The sequence below is a fragment of the Platalea leucorodia genome, assembly GCF_965183815.1.
Source record: "Platalea leucorodia genome assembly, chromosome: 2".
Classification (NCBI taxonomy): domain Eukaryota; kingdom Metazoa; phylum Chordata; class Aves; order Pelecaniformes; family Threskiornithidae; genus Platalea; species Platalea leucorodia.
In genome coordinates, this window is record NC_138824.1 from 128,411,807 (window position 1) to 128,431,339 (window position 19,533).

Below are 19,533 nucleotides of genomic sequence, written 5' to 3' on the forward strand. Positions count from 1 at the left end.
ATGCCCAGACCCTGCGAGGGTGTAGAGACTTCAGGTCAGACCCACACGTAAGGCACCAGCTCTAGAAAGTTATCCCGCTGAGCTGAAGGAACAGTACGCGTGTTCTCCTTTAGCCTATGGAAAAAGTAAGATAAGGTGAATAATCCTAGCCTGCAATGAAAGATTTAGTGGAATCACAACATCTTACACCTTGATCACAGCCTACGCAAAGCCAGCTGCTGGCTGCGTGTCCCTCCTTGCACTGTAAGTGCTCTAGCACGTATGACCTGAGTCATTTCAGTGGGCTAACTCAGAAGAAAACAGCCCGGACCGAAGAGAGACTAAGTATCTCAGAGTGAACACGACTGGCTATCACCTCCGTGATGATCTGTGAGAGGTTTTCACTCATGGGGACTTGACGCTGATTCTCACTTACCGTACGAACCACAAATCCTTACCCGTGCAAGTATTACCTGCTCTTGCACTTGGTACCCTTGACTGCGAAACCTGTACATAAACACAGCCGAGGACCAGCACAGTCCCAGCAGTGATCATTTATACGAGAAGCCTTTACCCTTGCAGTCAGCAGCATCAAGTCCAGGGTGCAGCACCAGATGAAGATCAAGTATCTGCAAGGGGCACTGCTTGTGTCCCCCGTGAGCAATTCACGACACGCTTTGTGACCTGCCCAGTCATCCCTGCTGCCTGATGGCCATGGAGGCACTTCAGCTGCCCGGGTTTAATCCTCCAACTCCTTTGTTATAACAGAACACAACTGACTTTCCTGAGCCTCCTATCCTCCAAAACACCAGGACGTCAGCACAGCCCTGCCAGGGGGACCCTGTTCCTTCAGTCCCATCAATGTAATTTCTTCCCCTGCTCATATGCCATCCAACACACTAAGCAACAGTCCATGAGACAAATGCTGTACTTCTGCGTGCTCCATGCATGCACTTTACTGTGTTTCTCCATCTTACCCGAGTTTCGTATCTTCATCTGAGCCAAGACATTGTAATTTCCCCCCTCCCTGTCGGAAACCATGCAACTGCAGGGAGATCAGACTACACTAATACTGGGACAGCAGCCAGCAGTACGCCGTGTGCCTGGCTTTTAACAGCTAAATCCTATCAAAAATCATGATGCAAACACGGGCATTCCTCCCCAAGACATCCCAATGCTTTCAACAACCTCTTAGGAACACATAATGCTGCTGGATGGGACAGGGGGCGAAAGGAACAAATTTGGGACTCTGGCACTTACTGTTTGAACACCTGCTGGCTAAACGAACGGCCCTACATCTGAAAGTAGAGATAGCTGTACGCACGTTCTTCAGCCAATTCCTGAGGGCAGGCACGAACAGCACCACATCATCACCTCAACACAGCCATGAGGTGGAAAGCTCTCCTTCAGGAATCTCATGCACTGATGTAGGACCTGGGATCCTACCAAAGCATTCACCTTGAAGTAGCCGGTCCCAGAGCCATATCACCATTTAAGACATGAACTCCCTTGTTCTTTGTAAACGTCAGATATATTATTTGTCTTCAGCGCCCTGGGTTTCAGCAGCTTATCCGGTACCACATAGGAAGTCTGTGGGAAGCAAAACTGGGCCTTACAAGTCCTGCCAGGTAAGCACATCCCCACCCCTCCACCAACAACTGCAGCCAGTCCGTGACAGTACCCTGCCCACACACTGCGTGAGTACCAGCAAGGGCACAAAGCCTCCCTCATGCAGAATTAAGCTGACGGATGCAGAAACGTCCATCCTTCAGTCATGGCTCCTGGTATCCTTAAGTACATCACCTAGTGCTCTCTGGGGTCCATCTCTGCAATAAATGAGCGCTTGACAGCTCCCCCGTCCCAGCAAGGGAAGCACCCCGTGGGCGGACGGCCCCTCGGGGAGGTGGATATCGCCTCCCTGCCGCTGTACGCTGCTGGAGGCCGTGAAGGAGAGGCCGCGCCAGGCCCTGCTGCAGCCCCAGCCAAGGGCTCTGGCAGCCTCTCGCCCTGCTGACCGCGGGGAAGCGCGGCAGGGACGGGCAAGCAATCCTGGGCTGTGTCCAGCACAAACTGCGGCACGGCTCCAGGCCACGCCGGCCACACTCCTCGCCTCCCCCGCCAGACCCCAGCACCCGCTGGCCAGGCTCTTTCCTCGGAGCTGCCAAAGCTGCTGAAGCCTTCCCAAGCCCGTTCCCCTCGAGCCACCACGCTCTCCCCAGCAGGGTGGCCACTGGTGCAGAAGCCCACCTAGCCACGCTCCTCTACCCTGGCAACGCATGGTGGCTCCCACGGGTTTTGTACAAGAGGAACGATGGGGACAGGCCACAGCTTCTCTGAGAAAGAATTAATGCTCTTCTGTCTGCATCCAAAAATATGAGCAGCCAGCAAAGGTGCCCCTCTCATGGGGGGCTGTGGTCAGCAGCAGGGGACGGGACGGGGCAGAGAGGGAGGCACCTCCTTTCCCCTCCCCGCGCTCTGCTTTCCCACGCTTTCTCTCATGCCTGTGCAAAGACAAAAAATGAAAAGCTATGTACCCCCTCCTCCCCACCAACTGAAGTTTTTTGGGGCAGAGCTCAGTTTTCAGCTACGCAGGGGCAGAGGCAGCACGCAGGAAAAGCAGCAGGGGCGGCGCTCGCCCTTCTCCGTGGCAGCTCACGGGCAGAGCGGCTCGCACCCGCTGCAAAACCGCTCCTTTCCACGCTGGTTGCAAAGAAGTTTGGCTCCAAGTTTTAAAAAAAAAAAAAAAAATCACAGCCCCGAGGAACACAGGGCTTTGTTGCCTCTTGCCAGACTTTTATTAAAAAAATGGGTTTTGAGCTCACGGCAGAACGCAGGGTGAAAACATCGCCTCAGGAGAGGGAACCACCTCCTCTCACCTCTCATCAGCGACCAAAGAAAAAAGGACTTCCAACTAGCTTGCCCACAGAAAAAGTGCATGAGCTTTCTTTATTTGAATGCCTCTGCTACCCAGTGAAGGCTGCCTTGCAGGAAGATGTCCTAAAGCTATGAAAGCACAAACCTTCAGCCTAGCCCACTCAGTCTTCCCGAAGTGTAAACTGGAAGGGACTCGAGAATGAGAAATGCAGAGAGTTTTCTACTTTCTCTGAGAGGAGGAAAAACCCCCAGACATCTGTATTTAAAGACAAAGTTGGAAATGGAAAGAGAAACAAAAAAGGGGTATTTTAATAACCCCTGAATCTTTATTATGCATTTTTAGTCCAGAAGCTTCCCAAGGTCCAAGTCAAGATCCAGCCCAGTCTGTGACAAGCTCTGTACAAACACATCTCCGAAGAGAGCCCATGCCCCTGGGACAGCAAGCAAGCAAGATTTGCTCTTGGAAAAAAATCTTGTATTGTTCCTTGGTTAGAAATGGATCGTTTGAGAAGGGTGGGGTGAACAGCAAGAGAGCTGGCTCGGCCTCCATCTCTCTAGCCGTATCCAATGTGGGTCAGACTGGTGGGCGATGGCCTGCGTGCTCTTTGTGCCCCCCTCAGTCCCAGGACCGATGCCTGTGTGTAAAACAAACCAAGTCGCACCTAGTAACAGACCCAGCCTCCGACATCAGAGAGAGCCCTCCCTCCCGAGACAGCCTCGTTCATCCACCAGTCGCTGCCGTGAGAAAAGGAATACAAATCAGAGCAACAGCGGTATGTGCTAGTGCTCACATGGGACTCCACAGCGCACAGAGACATGCTCAGTGTCAGCAGTGCAGCTTTTCACAGCTCTCAGGCCCCGGTTCTGCAAGCCATCACCGCTTGGTTTAGATACTGTAAGTGTAGGCATGCAAGAGAGCACGCTACTGTGCCGAACGCATTAGCAGACGATGCTAGCTGCTCTCCCCGCCCCGGGAGCCTGTGTGCTCAAACTGGCCCACGAGCCCATCGGCCAACTGGTCTGATGTCAAGGGTCCTGCGACAGAAGAGACACCGTGCTCGGGGCACTGGCTGGGGAGCGTACGAGCTCTAGCAGGGCTCGACCGAAGCCGCCTGCCAGAGGACAGGCTCCAGCTGGCCACAGTGCTGCGATGTGGCCCTTTGCTCACTACATGGCATGAGCTGCGCTGAGCACGCACCCCCCGGCCCCCGGCCCAGTCACATCTCACCTGTGGGGTCAAGAGGGTCTAGAAGCCTCTAAATATTGAGCTTTAACTTAAGCGTGTATTATAGGAAACTCAAACCCAAGGTTTTAGCCAGTAATGACAGCAGCACATTTGCATACTGGGGGAAGACTCCCATTATGAAAACCTGGCCAGCTTCCTGATGGTGTGTGCGTTAATGTATATGAACTCCCTACCATTAAATTAGGGCTCATACTGGTTTTTTCTCTCTTCTTTTTACCACTTAAATTGCCCAAGGCTGTCCAGATTCCCAGTAACACCACATGGAGATGCCCTGTCATCACGTGGCGAGGGAGCGCTAACAGACTGGGAAAGGGGACGCAATGGCAGAGACCCAGTATTGAGCAAGGGACCAGGAGACGTACCTTACCAGGGTCGGCTGGAGGAGCTCGGACTGCTCAGTTTGCCAAAGATAAGCCTAGGAGTGGTCCTTGTCGCAGACCACAGCTACAATGGTGGGGAACAGACGCGCGGTACTAAAGGCCTCTTCTGCTTAGTGGATTAAACACAAGATTCAGCATCCGGAGATCAAAACTAGACAAATGCAAGCCAGAAATGAGGTGTAACAGCATGTGGGTAATTAACCACTGCAGCAACATACCAAACTCAGTGGTATTTTCCATTTGTGGTAATTACTTAATCAAGACTAGATGTTTTTTAAGACACGCTTTAGAGTCCAGAGCAAATGGAATTAATAAAAAAAGCTGGATATATGGGCTGTATTATGCAAGAGGGCAGACGTAAAGCACAACAGCTCCTTCTGGCCTCACCATCTACTAACCTGTGGGGAAAATTGCCCCTTTTAGTGTCAGTGGAGTCGGCAGACAGCCATGTTTTTAGTGACAAGACATGCTGATGTTTACATGAAACAGTAATACATTGTGTTTCACCCACACCTCTAATCTGAAATTCTCCAAGCTCTTTACCGTCACTGTGTCAGTATGCCTGACAACTCACTGGCTGATTGGCAGTTATAATAATTGGCATTATCATCCCCCTTTCATCCTGCTTGAACTTTTTCAGCGCAGCTAATCCTCTGCTTACCATTTACATGGGAAACAGTACACTCGGGCTACCTGTCATCTTGGGCACCTACTTTTAGGCCTCTTGGTGAGAGAACATTCGTGCAGGCGCCTTGCAGAAGGTCTCGGGGTGGGAAGCGGCTCAGCACACAGAACTGGCCAGCAGCTGCATTCTCTGGATGCCTCTGCTCAGGACACACTTTACAGCACTAAAAAACTCTGTATAACCTCCCGAGAAAAATTCTGGTAACAATGTACTTTGTAAGACTAGAAGTCAGCGGTTAAAATGTTTTTAAAAAAAAAAAAAAAGAGAGAATGCTTCCTAGTTGTTTTAACAAACATCTTCATATACGACAGACAGACAAGGGGGAAAAAAAAAAAAGAGTAATTTCCATTAGTTACCATGACAACCAATGGAAATCACTAACCCATCATCTCTCCCTTGTCAACCTTTGGCAGACCTGTCAGGGAAAGCAAGCGACTATGCCCCGCGTAAGATTCTCTACTTAACTAGAACATAGAGCTCACAGGGAAATCTGCATTGCCACAATGTCAAGTGCTCCCCTTACAGCACATCTCCGGGTTGTCTCCTCTGAGATACAAACAGGTGGAGAGGTGCTTGCTGCTCCCCTCCGAGGGCAAACACACGCCAGAACTGCAATCCCCACTGAGAGACACCCCGGCTCTCCCACCTTATGCCCTTCCTCTCTCTCTCCGGCTCCATAAAAACATTCAACCACCTCTGCCCTCCCATCTGTGGGCCATCAGCTCACATCTTAAACGTGGCCCATACAAGCCCTTTTTGCACACCTTTACTGCCTGGCAAGAAATTGCTGTATCACACAGCAATCCCGGTCCACATTTTATCGCCGTTTTCCTTACTATCGTTGTTGATAAGGATAACGACCCTCTGCAATGCCTGCTGCACCTTCTACAAGAGAGCTTTTAAACTTTTCTTAACAGGAATGCATTCAGCTTCATAAACGCTTCTGAGAGGCACAGCACCATCATTACCCCTATTTTACAGAGGTGAACACCGCAGCTTAGAGGAATTTGGTGCCTTGCCCAAAGCCTACAGACAAATCATGGCGTGATGCTAAGAGCAAGAACAAATAGGTCTGGAGAGAAGAGTCTGTTTGCATTTTCTCAATGCCTACAGGCTCTGAAGTTGTTTGAACCACATATGCTCAGAGTCCCCTTTATCCCTCCACCCTGCCAAAACCCCAAAGCTAAGAAATACAACCAACACTTGTCTCTGTTTAATGCTGGTTTACTGTTGACCTTGCATCTGCAGCCAGGACGGCCTAACTCACCCCAGCGTCCGGACGTGTGCTGCTGCACTGCAGAAGAGCTTGGCAGTGATTTGTGAGGCGGTATTAACGCCCAGCTGTTCTCCTGTTTCTTTTGCTTTTCACGTGCACAAAGTTAGGAGTGGCCTAGGCGCTGCACTGACACCGTGCGGTTTCAGGTTATTCATATACCGCAGCGAGATTCAACACTCACCCAGTAGGATCCAAAAATCCCCAAAATAATCCGCATTGATTGGAAATTTTGCTGCGCTCCCTTCTGCTCCCCCGTCCCAGGCCTGGGTTGCGGGAGTTACCGGCAAGTTACTCCCTAATGGGGCTGAGTAAGGCGGCTCTGTGCGTGTGTCTGTACGTTCACGCGACAGGTAAAGACCGTTTTGCCCCATGATTAAGCACTCTTTGGCTCAGTTTCCTCCACGACACCCTCCTGGGGGACTGCACACAGCTCTGAGCGCCAAGGAGGGAAGGACAAACCACAAAGTGCAAAGCCGAGCAACAACAAGGTGTTCTACACGCTGCTTCCCACAGATTCCTGTCTCGAGGCTGATTGCATTTGGTGGCTACGAAGGTATGAATTACGCTCAAAGGCGAATACTCATAAAACACTTCTCTGGTCTGTAGTAAAAGCTGATCTTACGCTGGAACTTTCCCCTCAGTGTCCTGGTTTTGGCTGGAATAGAGTTAATTTTCTTCCTAGTAGCTGGCATAGTGCTGTGTTTTGGATTTAGGATGAGAATAATGTTGATAACAGACTGATGTTTTAGTTGTTGCTGAGCAGTGCTTACACTAAGTCAAGGACTCTTCATCTTCCCCTGCTCCGCCAGATGCACAGGAAGCTGGGAGGGGGCACAGCCGGGACAGCTGACCCCAACTGGCCAAAGGGCTACCATATGACGTCATGCTCAGCATATAAAGCTGGGAGAAGAAGAATGAAGGGGGGGACGTTCAGAGTTACGGCATTTTGTCTTCCCAAGCAACCGTTACGCGTGATGGAGCCCTGCTTTCCTGGAGATGGCTGAACACCTGCCTGCTGATGGGAAGAAGTGAATGAAGTCCTTGTTTTGCTTCGCTCACGTGCGCGGCTTTTGCTTTACCTATTAAACTGTCTGTATCTCAACCCATGGGTTTTCTCACTTTTACTTTTCCGATTCTCTCCCCCATCCCGCTGGCAGGGGGGAGCGAGCGAGCAGCTGCGTGGTGCTTCGTTGCCACCTGGGGTTAAACCATGACACTCAGGTAGGGCAGTAACTACTGTACCACACTGTCTATTTTTACAAAACTTAGAGGAACATTGTAGGAAATTAATATGCTTCGCTAAACATGGCTGAAACTGACTGTTGAGTTTAAAAGTTATTTGAGGAGGTTCAAAGGTACCAACAAACAGAGAATAAGATCACATCAAGCTCTGTTTCTTTAGGCAGCCAGGGAAAAATATTCTGCTTTGACAGGAGGACGGGAGCTACAAGGAGATTAAGAGAGGTGGGTGAAGCACATTGCTGAGGGGCCCCATAAACCAGCTACGTGTACAAGGTGGAAATAACTGCACTGATTATCACTGAACACAGGGGCGTAATTAGGACCATTGGGACAGAATAAAAAGATTAATGGTCTACTTGGTCATTGAAGAGGACCATGAAGATAAACTTACTGACTTTGAGATACTCCAGAGCATGGTATCGTTTTTCACAGAACAGGAAGGGAGCATCACTTATCGGGGATGTGTAAAACTGGATTTGACAAGACACTAATGGCTACGGTTTGTACAAGCAGCTACTAATCCCAGGGCATGCAGCCGATACCTTGTAGAAGAAACAGTCTGTTTTTCTAAAGGGGGATGCTTTGAATGATTTTGAAAAGCATTATCACATTTGTCACTAGCCCCTCTGAAAAGCTTGGTGAAATGCATGGGCTGCAAGCGTGCACATGTCTTCCCGCGTACACTTCTCAGGTGAACAAAGGCCCGAAGGCGTGCCTCTCGCCCTCCTGAAAGTGCTCCTTCCAGCTAGGCAGGGCTGGTCACACCGCCCCATCTGTAGCTCGGCAGGGGATGTGACCAAGGAGGCACCGCGAGCAGCCACTGATGTGTGCCACCGGCCACACCGCAGCAGGTCAAACATGGGGATGCTCCTTGCCAGGGACAGCAGGGGCCACCTGCCCAGCCCTGGCCACGGGAAGGGCAATGTGCTGCTTGCTGAGCAAAGCTCAGTGCATGAGCAAGCCCAGACGCCAAGGCTTGCTCTTTATCTGCACACTGGGTATAAATCAGGCAGTTAAAGTAAAAGAAAAAGATTTTTAAAAGTACTCCCTCCTTACCCTTACACATCATCCTCTACCAACGGGTCTGGAACCCAGTCCTGGGGACACGAGAAACGGAGCCTCTGTTGCAACCTGACTTCTCAGCCGTCTGCCCCCAGAGCAACTGGAGAAGGGCAGTGCCACCTGAAGAAGATTAGGCACCTACTACTTGTGCGGCATTCATTGTCTAGAGGCCGGAATACCCCAGGGCTTGCATCACGTGGAGCAAACACGCTGTCCTCAGACGGGAATACCACGGCTTTTCCGCCAAGCTGAAAGCAATGCCTTCGACGTGAACGCTTGGTCCGCTGCCACCTTAATCTTCCAGAGCCCTGGGTTTGAATGCATGAGCTGCAGACCGGAGCTGGGTCACAACCTTTTTGGTTATCCCTGAAGAATTTTACTCACCCAGACAACGAAACAATCCAGACATAGCAAAAATTCCCTGAGGAAATCTCTTCCTCCTACATATAGGAAACGAGACAACAGTTCCAATCCCTCATACTTAAGCTTCCTCAAACATAAACATGAAAAAGTGGCCAAAACACAGGAGGGAAAGAAAGTCCCAGAGCAGCAAGGAGTGCATATGCAAAGAGTTACGTTATGCAGAAAGAAAGCTCTTGGCTTCAGGCTACAATTACCAGCACTTAAATGGCAGGGGCCACTCTAGTGTGGAGGGGGGGGCCCCCAGGCACCGTCCTCCAGATCGATTCATCGTCGGGAAAACTCCGCCATCAAAACCATCCCCAGACAGCGCGGCGCTGGAGGGCCAACCTGGCACCTTGCCAGCGCCTGCCGAATGCTCCCTCTTCCATCCGTCCTGGCAGATGGACAGAAACTCCTTGTTCTGCCCCACTGATGCTCAAGCCCCAAAATGCCTCGCCCAGGCAGCAGGGCGACAAGGAAAGAGCGGCCAAGGGCAGCGTTTCTGACGGCAGGAGGCACATCCAGCCCACGGGCTCCTGCGTTAGGAGAAGGTTCACCAGTACCTCTCTCCATCAGAGGCAGGTACCTTTGCCAGCCCACCCCTGTCACCCCACTCTTGCTTCCCTGTTATCCAAGATTTTAATGCCCTCTTCTCCCCTCCCCTGACTTGGAAAGCTTCAGAAGACCATTTCAGGCTTGAGTCTTACTCCTGCCACAGCTATCTCTGCAGCAAGTCCTTCCACTATCTCCCTAGGTCTCCTCACAGATAAAGAAACAAAGAAGTTGTTTCTGGCTATAGGTAATCTTTGACGCTATCACTATTTCTTGAAAACTTTCGTTGTGGGGAAGAGCTGATTGAGCATGGAAAGCTCCACCAGCATCCATATTCCCAAAGCCTCTTGATGCTGTATCAGGACTGTGTTAGTAGCAGGGATGGGATCAGGAGGAACATGTACTGGCTAGGGACAACCAGCAGTGGGTGACAAATAGCCATCCAACCAGTCCTTCTGCTCTTCAGAGCCCAGCGCTACCCTGGTTTGGGGCATAAGTTGTGCAAATCTTCTCCTCCTACCACTGAAACCCAGCTGCTCTGACTTGGTGTTTTTATCTGTTTCTCTCCATTGTTCCCTCAAGCTGGTTTGTTGCTCTTTCCATTGCAAGGCCCTCTACAGAGATATGATAAAGAGAAAAAAAAAAAAAACAAAACACAAATTCATATGCTTACGGCTTTAGTGCTGTGTAACAGAGCTGCAAGATGAAATGAGGGAAGGATAAAGGAGAAGGAGCAACAAGAAAAGCTGGTTACTATGGGGTCCATTACATAGTGTTACAGTATTTGGAGAAAGCGGTTAGAGGTCCCTCTCTGAGACAGCAGCTGACAGGGTACAGCCAAGGGCAGCGCTGTACGGAGAGCCGTCCTGCAATGCCCATACAGAGACGAATGAGATAGGAAAGACTTGTTAGAACCTCCCAACCTCCCGGTTCTTCTGGTGCACTGGGTATCTTCCTCAGAAGCACAGGTGAACTGGCACCCTCTCCCCAGTGAGACAAAAACCAGATTCCAGTCTTCAAGCAATGTTTAGTTTCTTCTGCCAAAATATTTGCTTAGCTGTCAAACTGTGGAAATGTGGGATCCACCTACAGCTGAGCTAATGAGATACCAAATCCCTCCCCGATCATCCACCCTAAACCCCTTGTTCTTTCCAAATGTGCTGGTCCAAGAGGAGCCTCCAAATTGTTTCCAGGTTATGGACCCTTGACACGCTCCAAACAAGGCACGGGTGTCTCAAGAAATTCCACATATGCAGACTGGAGCATGAGCTTGCTTTTCTTCATCATCTCTTGCAGGCAGCCCACATCTAATCCACTGCCCCAAGCAACCACAGGCCCGATGTCAAAACCGAGAGGTACAGTGTAATACGTGAGAGAGCTAAGGCATAGAGCAAGTAGTAAGATTTCACAGAAACATATATGAACTTCACTTCTGGGTGGCTGGTTTGCGCGGCCGAGAAGGGACATAGTCGCTCATTACTGCTGGCTGGTGTCTTCATCCCAGATCACAACTGGAGCACACCTAAGAGCAGGTAGTATGAAAATATTGTGCAGTCGCTGCTCGTGCTACGGTTATCTGTGCTTTAATATAGCACTGAAGCCTCCAGGCCTGTTTATCTGCCATTTCTTTATTTACTGCTGCAATGCCTAGGAATTGCAATCTGAGTCCCGTAGCGAAGGAAGAAATAAGCCCCTGCTCTAACCAGCTCACATCTAACTTAGCACACTAGCTGTGTAGCTGTGGCAAAATCTACAACCTCTGGGAGAGTCGAGAGGGATGTATCCCCGTGTCTGCCGCCCAGACGCAGGTCTGGAAGACAGCAGGCTGCTCTTTTCTTTCGCTAAGCTCAGAGACAACGTTGTGAGGGATAAATCTCTCCGAAGAAATGCTGGTTATTCACAGATTAGCTTAGACATCACAGGACAGCAGAAGCTGACCCCCCTGCAAAGTCATATACAACCCAGCTAAATAAGGCATTTCTGGGAACCAATCTCATCCAGCTCACGGGATATGTGGCAAAAACACAGCCTGGTTAATAGGAGTCTCACGAGCCCGGAAAGACACATCTGGCTGAGATTTGTGACAAACTCTCTTCTGTACAAAGAGAAACACTCCCCAGCTCATGTAACAGCACACAAGAAAGATCAAAGGTGCCCCGGTGCCTCCTGATGGGTAAGCAGCTGTACCAATAACAGCAGCTGGAAAATGCAACAGGAGACTCTCAGCCAGTCCCTTCCTCCCGTGCGGGGAGCGGAGCTGCCCCCCAGGCAGCCCCCAGCAGCAGCCCCCCTGTTAATTACCGGCAAGGAATTTGCACTCCGGCAGATAAAGTCATTCACTCAGCTACCGCGAATTTGCACAAAGCAGCTCGGATCTGACAGCAGCTCCATCCGAGCAGCAGCATCAGGGTGCCACGCGCACCGACGTGCTACGCGGCATCCTTTCGGCTGCAGAGCTGGCACCACGCGCGCTGCTGCTCGGAGGTTGTGGTCCCGTCAAAGCAGCTGGGGAGGTGATTTAAACACTTGTAGACGGGGCATTCGGCCAGTGACTTCAGCATGGTATGAGGTGCCTCAGACAGAGCCACCCGGTTCGTCTCCCAGGCTCTGATCCCCGGGCGCAGCCGCAGCACAGCAGCTGCCCGACGGCACAGCACGTGCCTTAAAATCCAGGCTTTGCACAGATGAGCCTTTGCTGTGTGCCCAGGATAGAATCACTTTTTCCCTGCCTCCTCATTTAAAATATGCTTATCGCCTTGAGGCACAGCTCCAGCAATGCCTGGTCTGGCACTCAAGGGCAGGATTTGAAGGAGGAAGATGCCTATCACTCCAAAACCAGCTGGAGGAGAAAAACAGATGCAATTTTTCCTTCCACTGAAGACTGAAGATGTGCCTGCTAGACTAGACCTGGGAAGCTAGTTTTATTACGTTAGTGGGTTACATGTGACTGCTGGGTTTTATTGCACAAAGCTCGTGCATATTAAAAACAGCCCAAGTTACTCACATGATAGGCACTACAGTGTCTTTTCCTTCCACTGCCGTGGACAAAATATCAGCAAGAGAAGGACTGAACTACCTACAAAGTATCACTAAATTTCAAAGGCAAATGGACCCTTCTTAAAATGATGGCTTCAGGGCCAAATACAGCGACGCAATCACATCAGGATCTCAACTTTCATTTATCCAGTTTAATTTATTAAGAGCAGTTTTTAGTCTTCACCATCGCAAAAACGTGGGAAAAGCTTAACCAAAGCAAGCTGACGATGGGAGGAAGCACACCAGGCTTTACGAAGACCAGCTGGACTCCCAGCTCCATCTCCCCCAGGGCACACGAGCACTCTGCTGGCAAAAAGGGCACAGGACTTGGACGAGGTCGAGTGTTGCCCTCCCTACGTGCAAAAGCAGTCACGTCGGATCGAGAGGGAGCGCTCAGGTGAGTTCAGCAAACAGAACTTGGCCGAAACCTTTGTCTTTTCTCTCCCCCGTAACATCCCCTTTTCAGCTTTTCACATGGAAAAATTACACTGAGGGAAGAGGAGGTGTGGTGAAAAAAATTAATCCCAGGGTTACAACAGATGTAGACACTGCAAACACGGTGCTATTAGAAAAGGTTATAAATCTGCCTCCAGATGCTTGTCATCGCCGTGTTGCTCGGGGGTTATAGCCCCCTCAGATCTGTCCGTAGATCTCCTTGCAAGAGGAGAGCCTCTAGCCCTCCTCCCCTAGCCCTCTTCAGCCAAAATGAGACAAATCAGATCGAACGGTTTACATAACTCTTTCCAAAGGCTGGCTCGTTTGGCCAGAAATGGGTTAAGGATAGTTCAGGAGAACAGCTACAGGTCCCAGAGATTAATCTGAATGGCCAGAAAACTGGCAAGGAGCAGAGGGCAGGCCAGGGCAGTGACCTCCCCTCTTGGCAAGGCTGGATTCAGGAAAGGACTTCTGTCCACAGCCCGCACCCAGGTACTCATGCTGGCATAAGCCTCTTTGCTAACATCTAAAGTTCATGGTGAAAATAACTTTCTTGATGATTCTGAATCAGGTTTAAGCCAAAATGAAAGAAGAGAAACCCTCACTCTTATTCTGAAAGAAGTATCCTGGTGGGACACACAAGGATGCTGGTTTAGAGTGGTACCAGCAGTGGAAGTGCTCCCGCACGCCACCCTTCAGACCCCATGGACGCAGTCAAACAGCGACCGGCCTCCTCCCCGGTGTTAACCAGGGAACTTACTCCAGCAGGATACGAACAACTGATGAACTTTTAATACATTCATCAGACATTTCCAGCCTCTCCCTTTTCCTCTATCGCGAGGGATGCTTCCCAAAAATCACTCCATCTGCTTCAGAAAGCTCCAGCTGAGAGCACGAGCAACTTCGCCTCCGTAGCGTCCCTGTTAATACTAGCGAAGGGCTGCCTCATCGAGGCTCCGACCCAGGAAGAAAGAGATAAAAAGGGCCGTCTGAAGCTGGTGGCTGGCTTCCATCCGAGGAGTACAGTTCACCGTCTATTGCTCTTGTGACTATTACTGAACCAGGCCAAGAAAAGCTCCCAAGTTTTGGCATGTCTCAGATTTTCCAGTCTGCACAAAATCATGCCAGGAACATTTACTGAAGCAATTTCTTTCTTTCTTTAAAGACTCTAATTATGTACCTAACAATGTTGTAGAAATGAGTGTTGTACAAAAACCCCAGCACAGTTCAGATATAGTTTTGCCGACAAAAGGATTAGAAGCTTAAGGCTCGGTGTTAATATTCTGAACATACTGAAAGGCACAAAGTGCAAACTGCAGCAGAAACAGAAGAAATAGAGAGGTTATCACTTCCAAAATCTGAAAGAGGGAAAACCACACAGGAAAATGCCATGCTAATCTTACTAAGTGATACAGGCGGTAACAAGAGGGCATTTAGAAGGGGGCAACCATCAAAGCCGTCTTTGAAATGCAAGCAGCTCAAGCCCTGCAAGCACAGCCCACTCCCTAGAAAACGAGAAGGTCCAGATGATACCCCCGAGGGTGGGATACTACCTGTGAGTGAACTGATGGTCACCACTCGGCAGCTACCAGCAACAAGGAATCAAACCGAACCCCAAAACAAAAGTTGTCCGAGGTGTCAATTTTCCCTGAAACCGGACCCAAACCTCACTCATCACTCTCAAGTTTTGCTGAACTTAGACTGGCGTCGAACCAAGACAGTCACTGGTTTGACACCTGGACCACTACCCCCGAAAACAGTCAAATTATTCATTTATCCACTCAAGCATGAACTGGCCTTTAAAACCAAGCTTTGAACATGATGGCTGTACGTTTTTCTTACTTTCGGTTTGCAGATGAGGCACAGAGACATGACAGTACTTACACTTGGGAAGCCATCCAGGTACTCCAAATTAGAGTACCCGAGGCAAAACCCAGGATTTAGCACTTTGACCGTGTCAACATAACGTTAGCGGCACCAGCGAAATCAGAAATCAAGGGCCAAACACATCCTGGCTACGCTTCTCCTGGTGACTGACTCCAGGAGGCTTTACTCAGACCACTGCCATCACTATTTAGCTGTTATTATCATCCATCTTACGGATGCACTGCCGTGCGCTTCCTCCCTACAGAGGTTTTGCTGTACATCGACCCGAACTGGTTAAGGTTTATTTAGGGTTCCTAAGAAAATGAGTAAAACCAATCTGGCTTTTTCAGGACAGTGCTGGAGAGGATGTGTGGAAACGCTGACTACGTAAGTGTGTCATGCCTTGGGAAGAAAGTGTATTACAATATTTCCATGTACAGGCAGATGTGAAACGCTAGCCCGTACTACAGCTGGGTCCCGCTCCCCTCGGTCTTCACGACAGCCGCGACGAGAGCTGTACCGCGACAGTGTCGGCTGGCAGCCGCCCTGTCTCACCTCCGCTCTTCACGTGCCCCAGCGTTTGCATTGTTCGTCCCTTCAGCGAGCAGCTGGCAGTTGCGGGGAGTTCGCCGAAGAGCTTTGCTTACGGGGACGGAGCGACAGCGACGGGTTTCGCCCTAAAACCCCCCCTCTTTGCCAGCACCCGGGCAGTGCGGTCCACGGGCGGGAGGCAGAAAAAGAGGGAAAAAAGAGGGAACCGTTTGGGGGAAGTCGGGCGCGTTTATGCATTTTTTTGTGCGGAGCCAAACGGCGATGCTCCAGGGTGGGGCTGGCCATCTGGGAGAAATATGTAGGGAGAAAAAATGCAGGCGGGGAGGACGAGCCGCCCCTCGAGCGGGACTGCTTCCCTCCGAAAGCAGGCTCGGCCTCCCTCCCCTGCCCAGCTTGAGTTCATTTTCCTCAAATCACTTCCACATTTCCCCTGCCGTAATTATAAAATATTTTGTTTCTGACCTCACTTTTACGGAGGCCGCCGCAAGCGGGAATTCAGGCACCGTTCATTTTCTGTCAGCAGAGCTGGGGGGGTTGCGGGTGGGGGGCTCTCAGTGTCATTGCGGTAAAGGAGGGAAGGGAAGAAAGAGGGAGAGAGGGAGCGGGAGGGGAAGGGGGCTGCCCGCAGGCGGGCGGGGGGGCGGCCCGGCCCGGGCGGGGACGCGGCCCCCTCGCAGGGGTCCGGCGGCCCCACAACTTCCCTCCCGCCCCGGCTGCTACTTTCCCCGCTCCCGGCAGCTCCCGCTCCCCGCCCCGGGCGGCGCCGGGGAAGGGGACCGCGGCGGAAAAGGCCAGAAAGTGACCCCCGGCCCCGCACCCCGGCCCCCCGCCCCGCTGCCCGGCCCCCCCGCGCCTACCTCGGCTCGCAGGCGGGCGACGGCCAGCAGGGCGCAGAGCAGCGGGAGAGTTTTCCAGATCTGCAAGAGAGGGAGCGGGGGGGCGGTGAGGGCCGGGCCGGGCCGGGGCGAGCGGGGCCGGGGCCGCCGCCGCCAAACTTCCCGCCGGGCGGCCCCGCTCACCATCCTGCGGGCGGCTGGCGGCACCGGCGGGGCAGGAGGAGTTGCGGAGGCGCCTTCCCCGTGCTCCGGCTCGCTCGGGAAGGGAAGGGGAGGGCTCCCCCTCACCCCGACCCGCCAGCCCGCGGCTCCGCCCCCGGCCCGACCCCCGCCGCCTCCCCCCGCCCCGGGGCCGGCTCCTCCCCGGCCCGCCGTGAGGGGGCGGCCCCCCCCCCCCCGCCCCGGCCCCCGCCGCCCCTCGGCGGTGCCCCCGGCCTTCCCGCCCCCGGGCCCCACGGGGGAGCCGGGCGGCCTCTGACGGCGGAGGGGCGGCCGGGGGGCTGGCTGGGGCCCGCCGGCCCGGCGAGTGCCCGAGGCCGGGGTTCCCGCCCCGCCTCGGCCGGGCAGGAGATGGGTCCGGGGAGGCCGCCCCAGCCCTGCACTGATGGGGGCAGGAGGAGCGGGGGGCACAGGGCGCGGCCCGGCGGGGGGGCGGCAGCCGCCCCCTCGTTGTCACGGAAGGGGGAAACTGAGGCACGGGGTGGCTTCTCCGCTTCTCTTCCGTGCTGTGGGAAGCCACCGGCAGCCCGCTCCCGCCCCGGGGCCGCGGCGACCGGTGCCGTTCGCGTCGGGGCGCAGCGAGGTTCGCAGTGGGGGTTCAAGCCCGTATGCGGGAGGATCCGAACGGCGTTGTGCCAGGCACGGGGGGCCGAAATCCCGCCTGGAATGGCTGGTGGGGCTCGTTTGGGTATAAACAGCTGTGGTCCTCCTGTTTAATCTCTTCATCTCTGAATTTCAGGAGCCTCTGGTAGCTAGAAGGCAGGGCATGACAACGCGGAGAGACTGGGCACATACAGAAATCCCTGTTACAGCAAGCGACACCATGACACCAGTTCTCAAGGGCTTTTCCTCGAGTTTTGAGGTTGGTTGTAACCAAAAATGACACCACTGGCTTTGAAATCCTGCCTTGCTCTGTAACCGAGCGTCCCCATCGCCCGCCTGTCTCCTTGCCCTGCTTTACTCTGTGCCCTCAACACAGGCGGGCGCCGTGGGAGGTGCTGGGGTGTGCCCCCTCATCGTTCACCAAGCCCAGAGATTATTTTAGCAACCTGCTGGAAGGAGTAAACTCTGGAACAGAGCTCTCCTGGATCAGCCCACATCTGGACTGTTCACGGCAGCTGTGCCCTTTAGCTGTGCCTCCTCAGGCTCTGCTCCCTCACTCTGCTTTGTTTTCAGGATTACTGTTACTAATTTTGCACTTATAAAGCATCCTCCCCAGCAAGTTCTGCTTCTGTCTGTGAGTGGTACTAGCCTATAAATCTGTCCTGAAGAGATGTCTTAATTATTTCACTGCTGATGCTAAGCAATGTGGTTTTCATTGTCTTTCTTTTTTTTTTTTGTTAAACTCACCTTTCACAATGTACCTCTTTGTTTTGCAGTCATTGATTGCCTCGCCTGATGATACAGCTCAGGCAGAGTTATGGCTGAACTCAGCTGGTCTCTAGCTTGCGGAAGCATCATAGGATCAGGCTCACCCCGAGTCACCCCGACGCGAGTGCCGCGATACGAAAAAAACGAGTGGCAAATGATAAATACGTTTTAAAAGATTCATCGATTTCTGGCCTCTTGACGCCCGGCTCTGCGCAAGCGGTGCTACACGAGGAGGCTCGCTGTTTCCAGAGGGTAAGAGTGACTCGTGCCACCCTTGGGAACAGAGCACTAGGAGGTGTCTCCCAGCTCCCGCGCTGCACCCCGGTACCGGGGCAGTCACCTCACCTACGTGTGATTAGCTGCTGTGCTGGATTATATAGGTTGCCATGAGCATGGGTTTTTTTCTGTGTAATCAAAGGACTGAATGTGAAACACAAAGTAAAGGGTTAATCCTCCGTTCTACATTGGCATTCAGGTACACGAAAGCGTATTTCTTCAAGTTAGTTGTTATCATGTGGAAATGGGTAGAGGTGAAAACCAAAGAGCATCTCTAACGCTAGCATCAGTGTGTTCCCGCAGGAGGAGAGGAGCCCACGAGGGGAGACGGGCGTTTGTACAGCTCCCCCCTGAAATCAGGTAACACTTGTGTGTGCAGCCGAGGCCTGAGGATCTCTGGTAGACTGGGGGGGAACCGGCTTTAGCGCTTGGCTGGAAAGATGATGACGGTGACAGAGCCGGAGTTGTTTGTGGGAGCGTGGAGGTCTGTCATGTCAGGAAACTTGCCGAGGCAGGGAAGAGGTGTGTTCTCTCTCTTCTGTCACAGGCAGCACAAAACAGTCTCAGCACAGCCTTAACGCCGTGTACAAAGGCACACATTTCGTAACCAAATACACGATATCTGACAAACTGTTCCCGTTTATTCCAAACTTTCACCATTTAAACCCGTAAACTGCAAAGGAGCAGCGTGTACTACCTGAGTGCGTAATAAAGTCTGCCAGGAATCTTTGCTCTTTTGTGATGGACCCATAACAAGGAGCTTGAATCAGAAGCACTAAATAAGGGGAAAGCAAATGCATTTACAGCTGTGGTTTCACGCTGTGGCCGTAATGGATACGGTAGTTCATCATCGCTGACTACGCAACCAAAGTAGTATCATAAAAACGCTTTCAGCTAAAAGCTTCATCATAAGGGTGAACGATGCTTGCCTGAAATTTTGAAGGTTGCAATGCTCTGGTGGGCCAAAGAAATTGGGAATCATTGCTCTACAGGGAAGATGTTATTCTGTTACATACATCAATATTTCATTTCTGCTGATGCTTACTTTCCAGCCACCGCTACTTCTAAAGCAAACATTTTGTTATACACATGGGACCACAAATTCTGATACACACACACACACATATGCCCAAGTGTCCACACAACCGAAACTCAGTAACAAGCTGTTGCCTGAGAAGCAGCGCAAACGAAGCCTGGGCTCACGCAAGTGTACATCTCATGGGTGGATACGCTCTCCTGTGTTT

General features: G+C 52.0%; 1 protein-coding gene across 1 annotated transcript in view; it reads right to left on the reverse strand.

The window, feature by feature from the left end:
• Positions 1–16,670, reverse strand: part of FSTL1 (follistatin like 1) — a 55,293-nt gene extending 38,623 nt beyond the window's left edge. The window contains exons 1-2 of the mRNA XM_082304120.1: positions 16,607–16,670; positions 16,445–16,504 (exon numbers count right to left, since the gene is read on the reverse strand). Of these exons, the coding sequence (XP_082160246.1) occupies positions 16,445–16,504; positions 16,607–16,609 (63 nt within the window). The 5' untranslated portion in view covers positions 16,610–16,670. The remainder of the gene's footprint in view (positions 1–16,444; positions 16,505–16,606) is intronic.
• Positions 16,671–19,533: the final 2,863 nt, after the last annotated feature.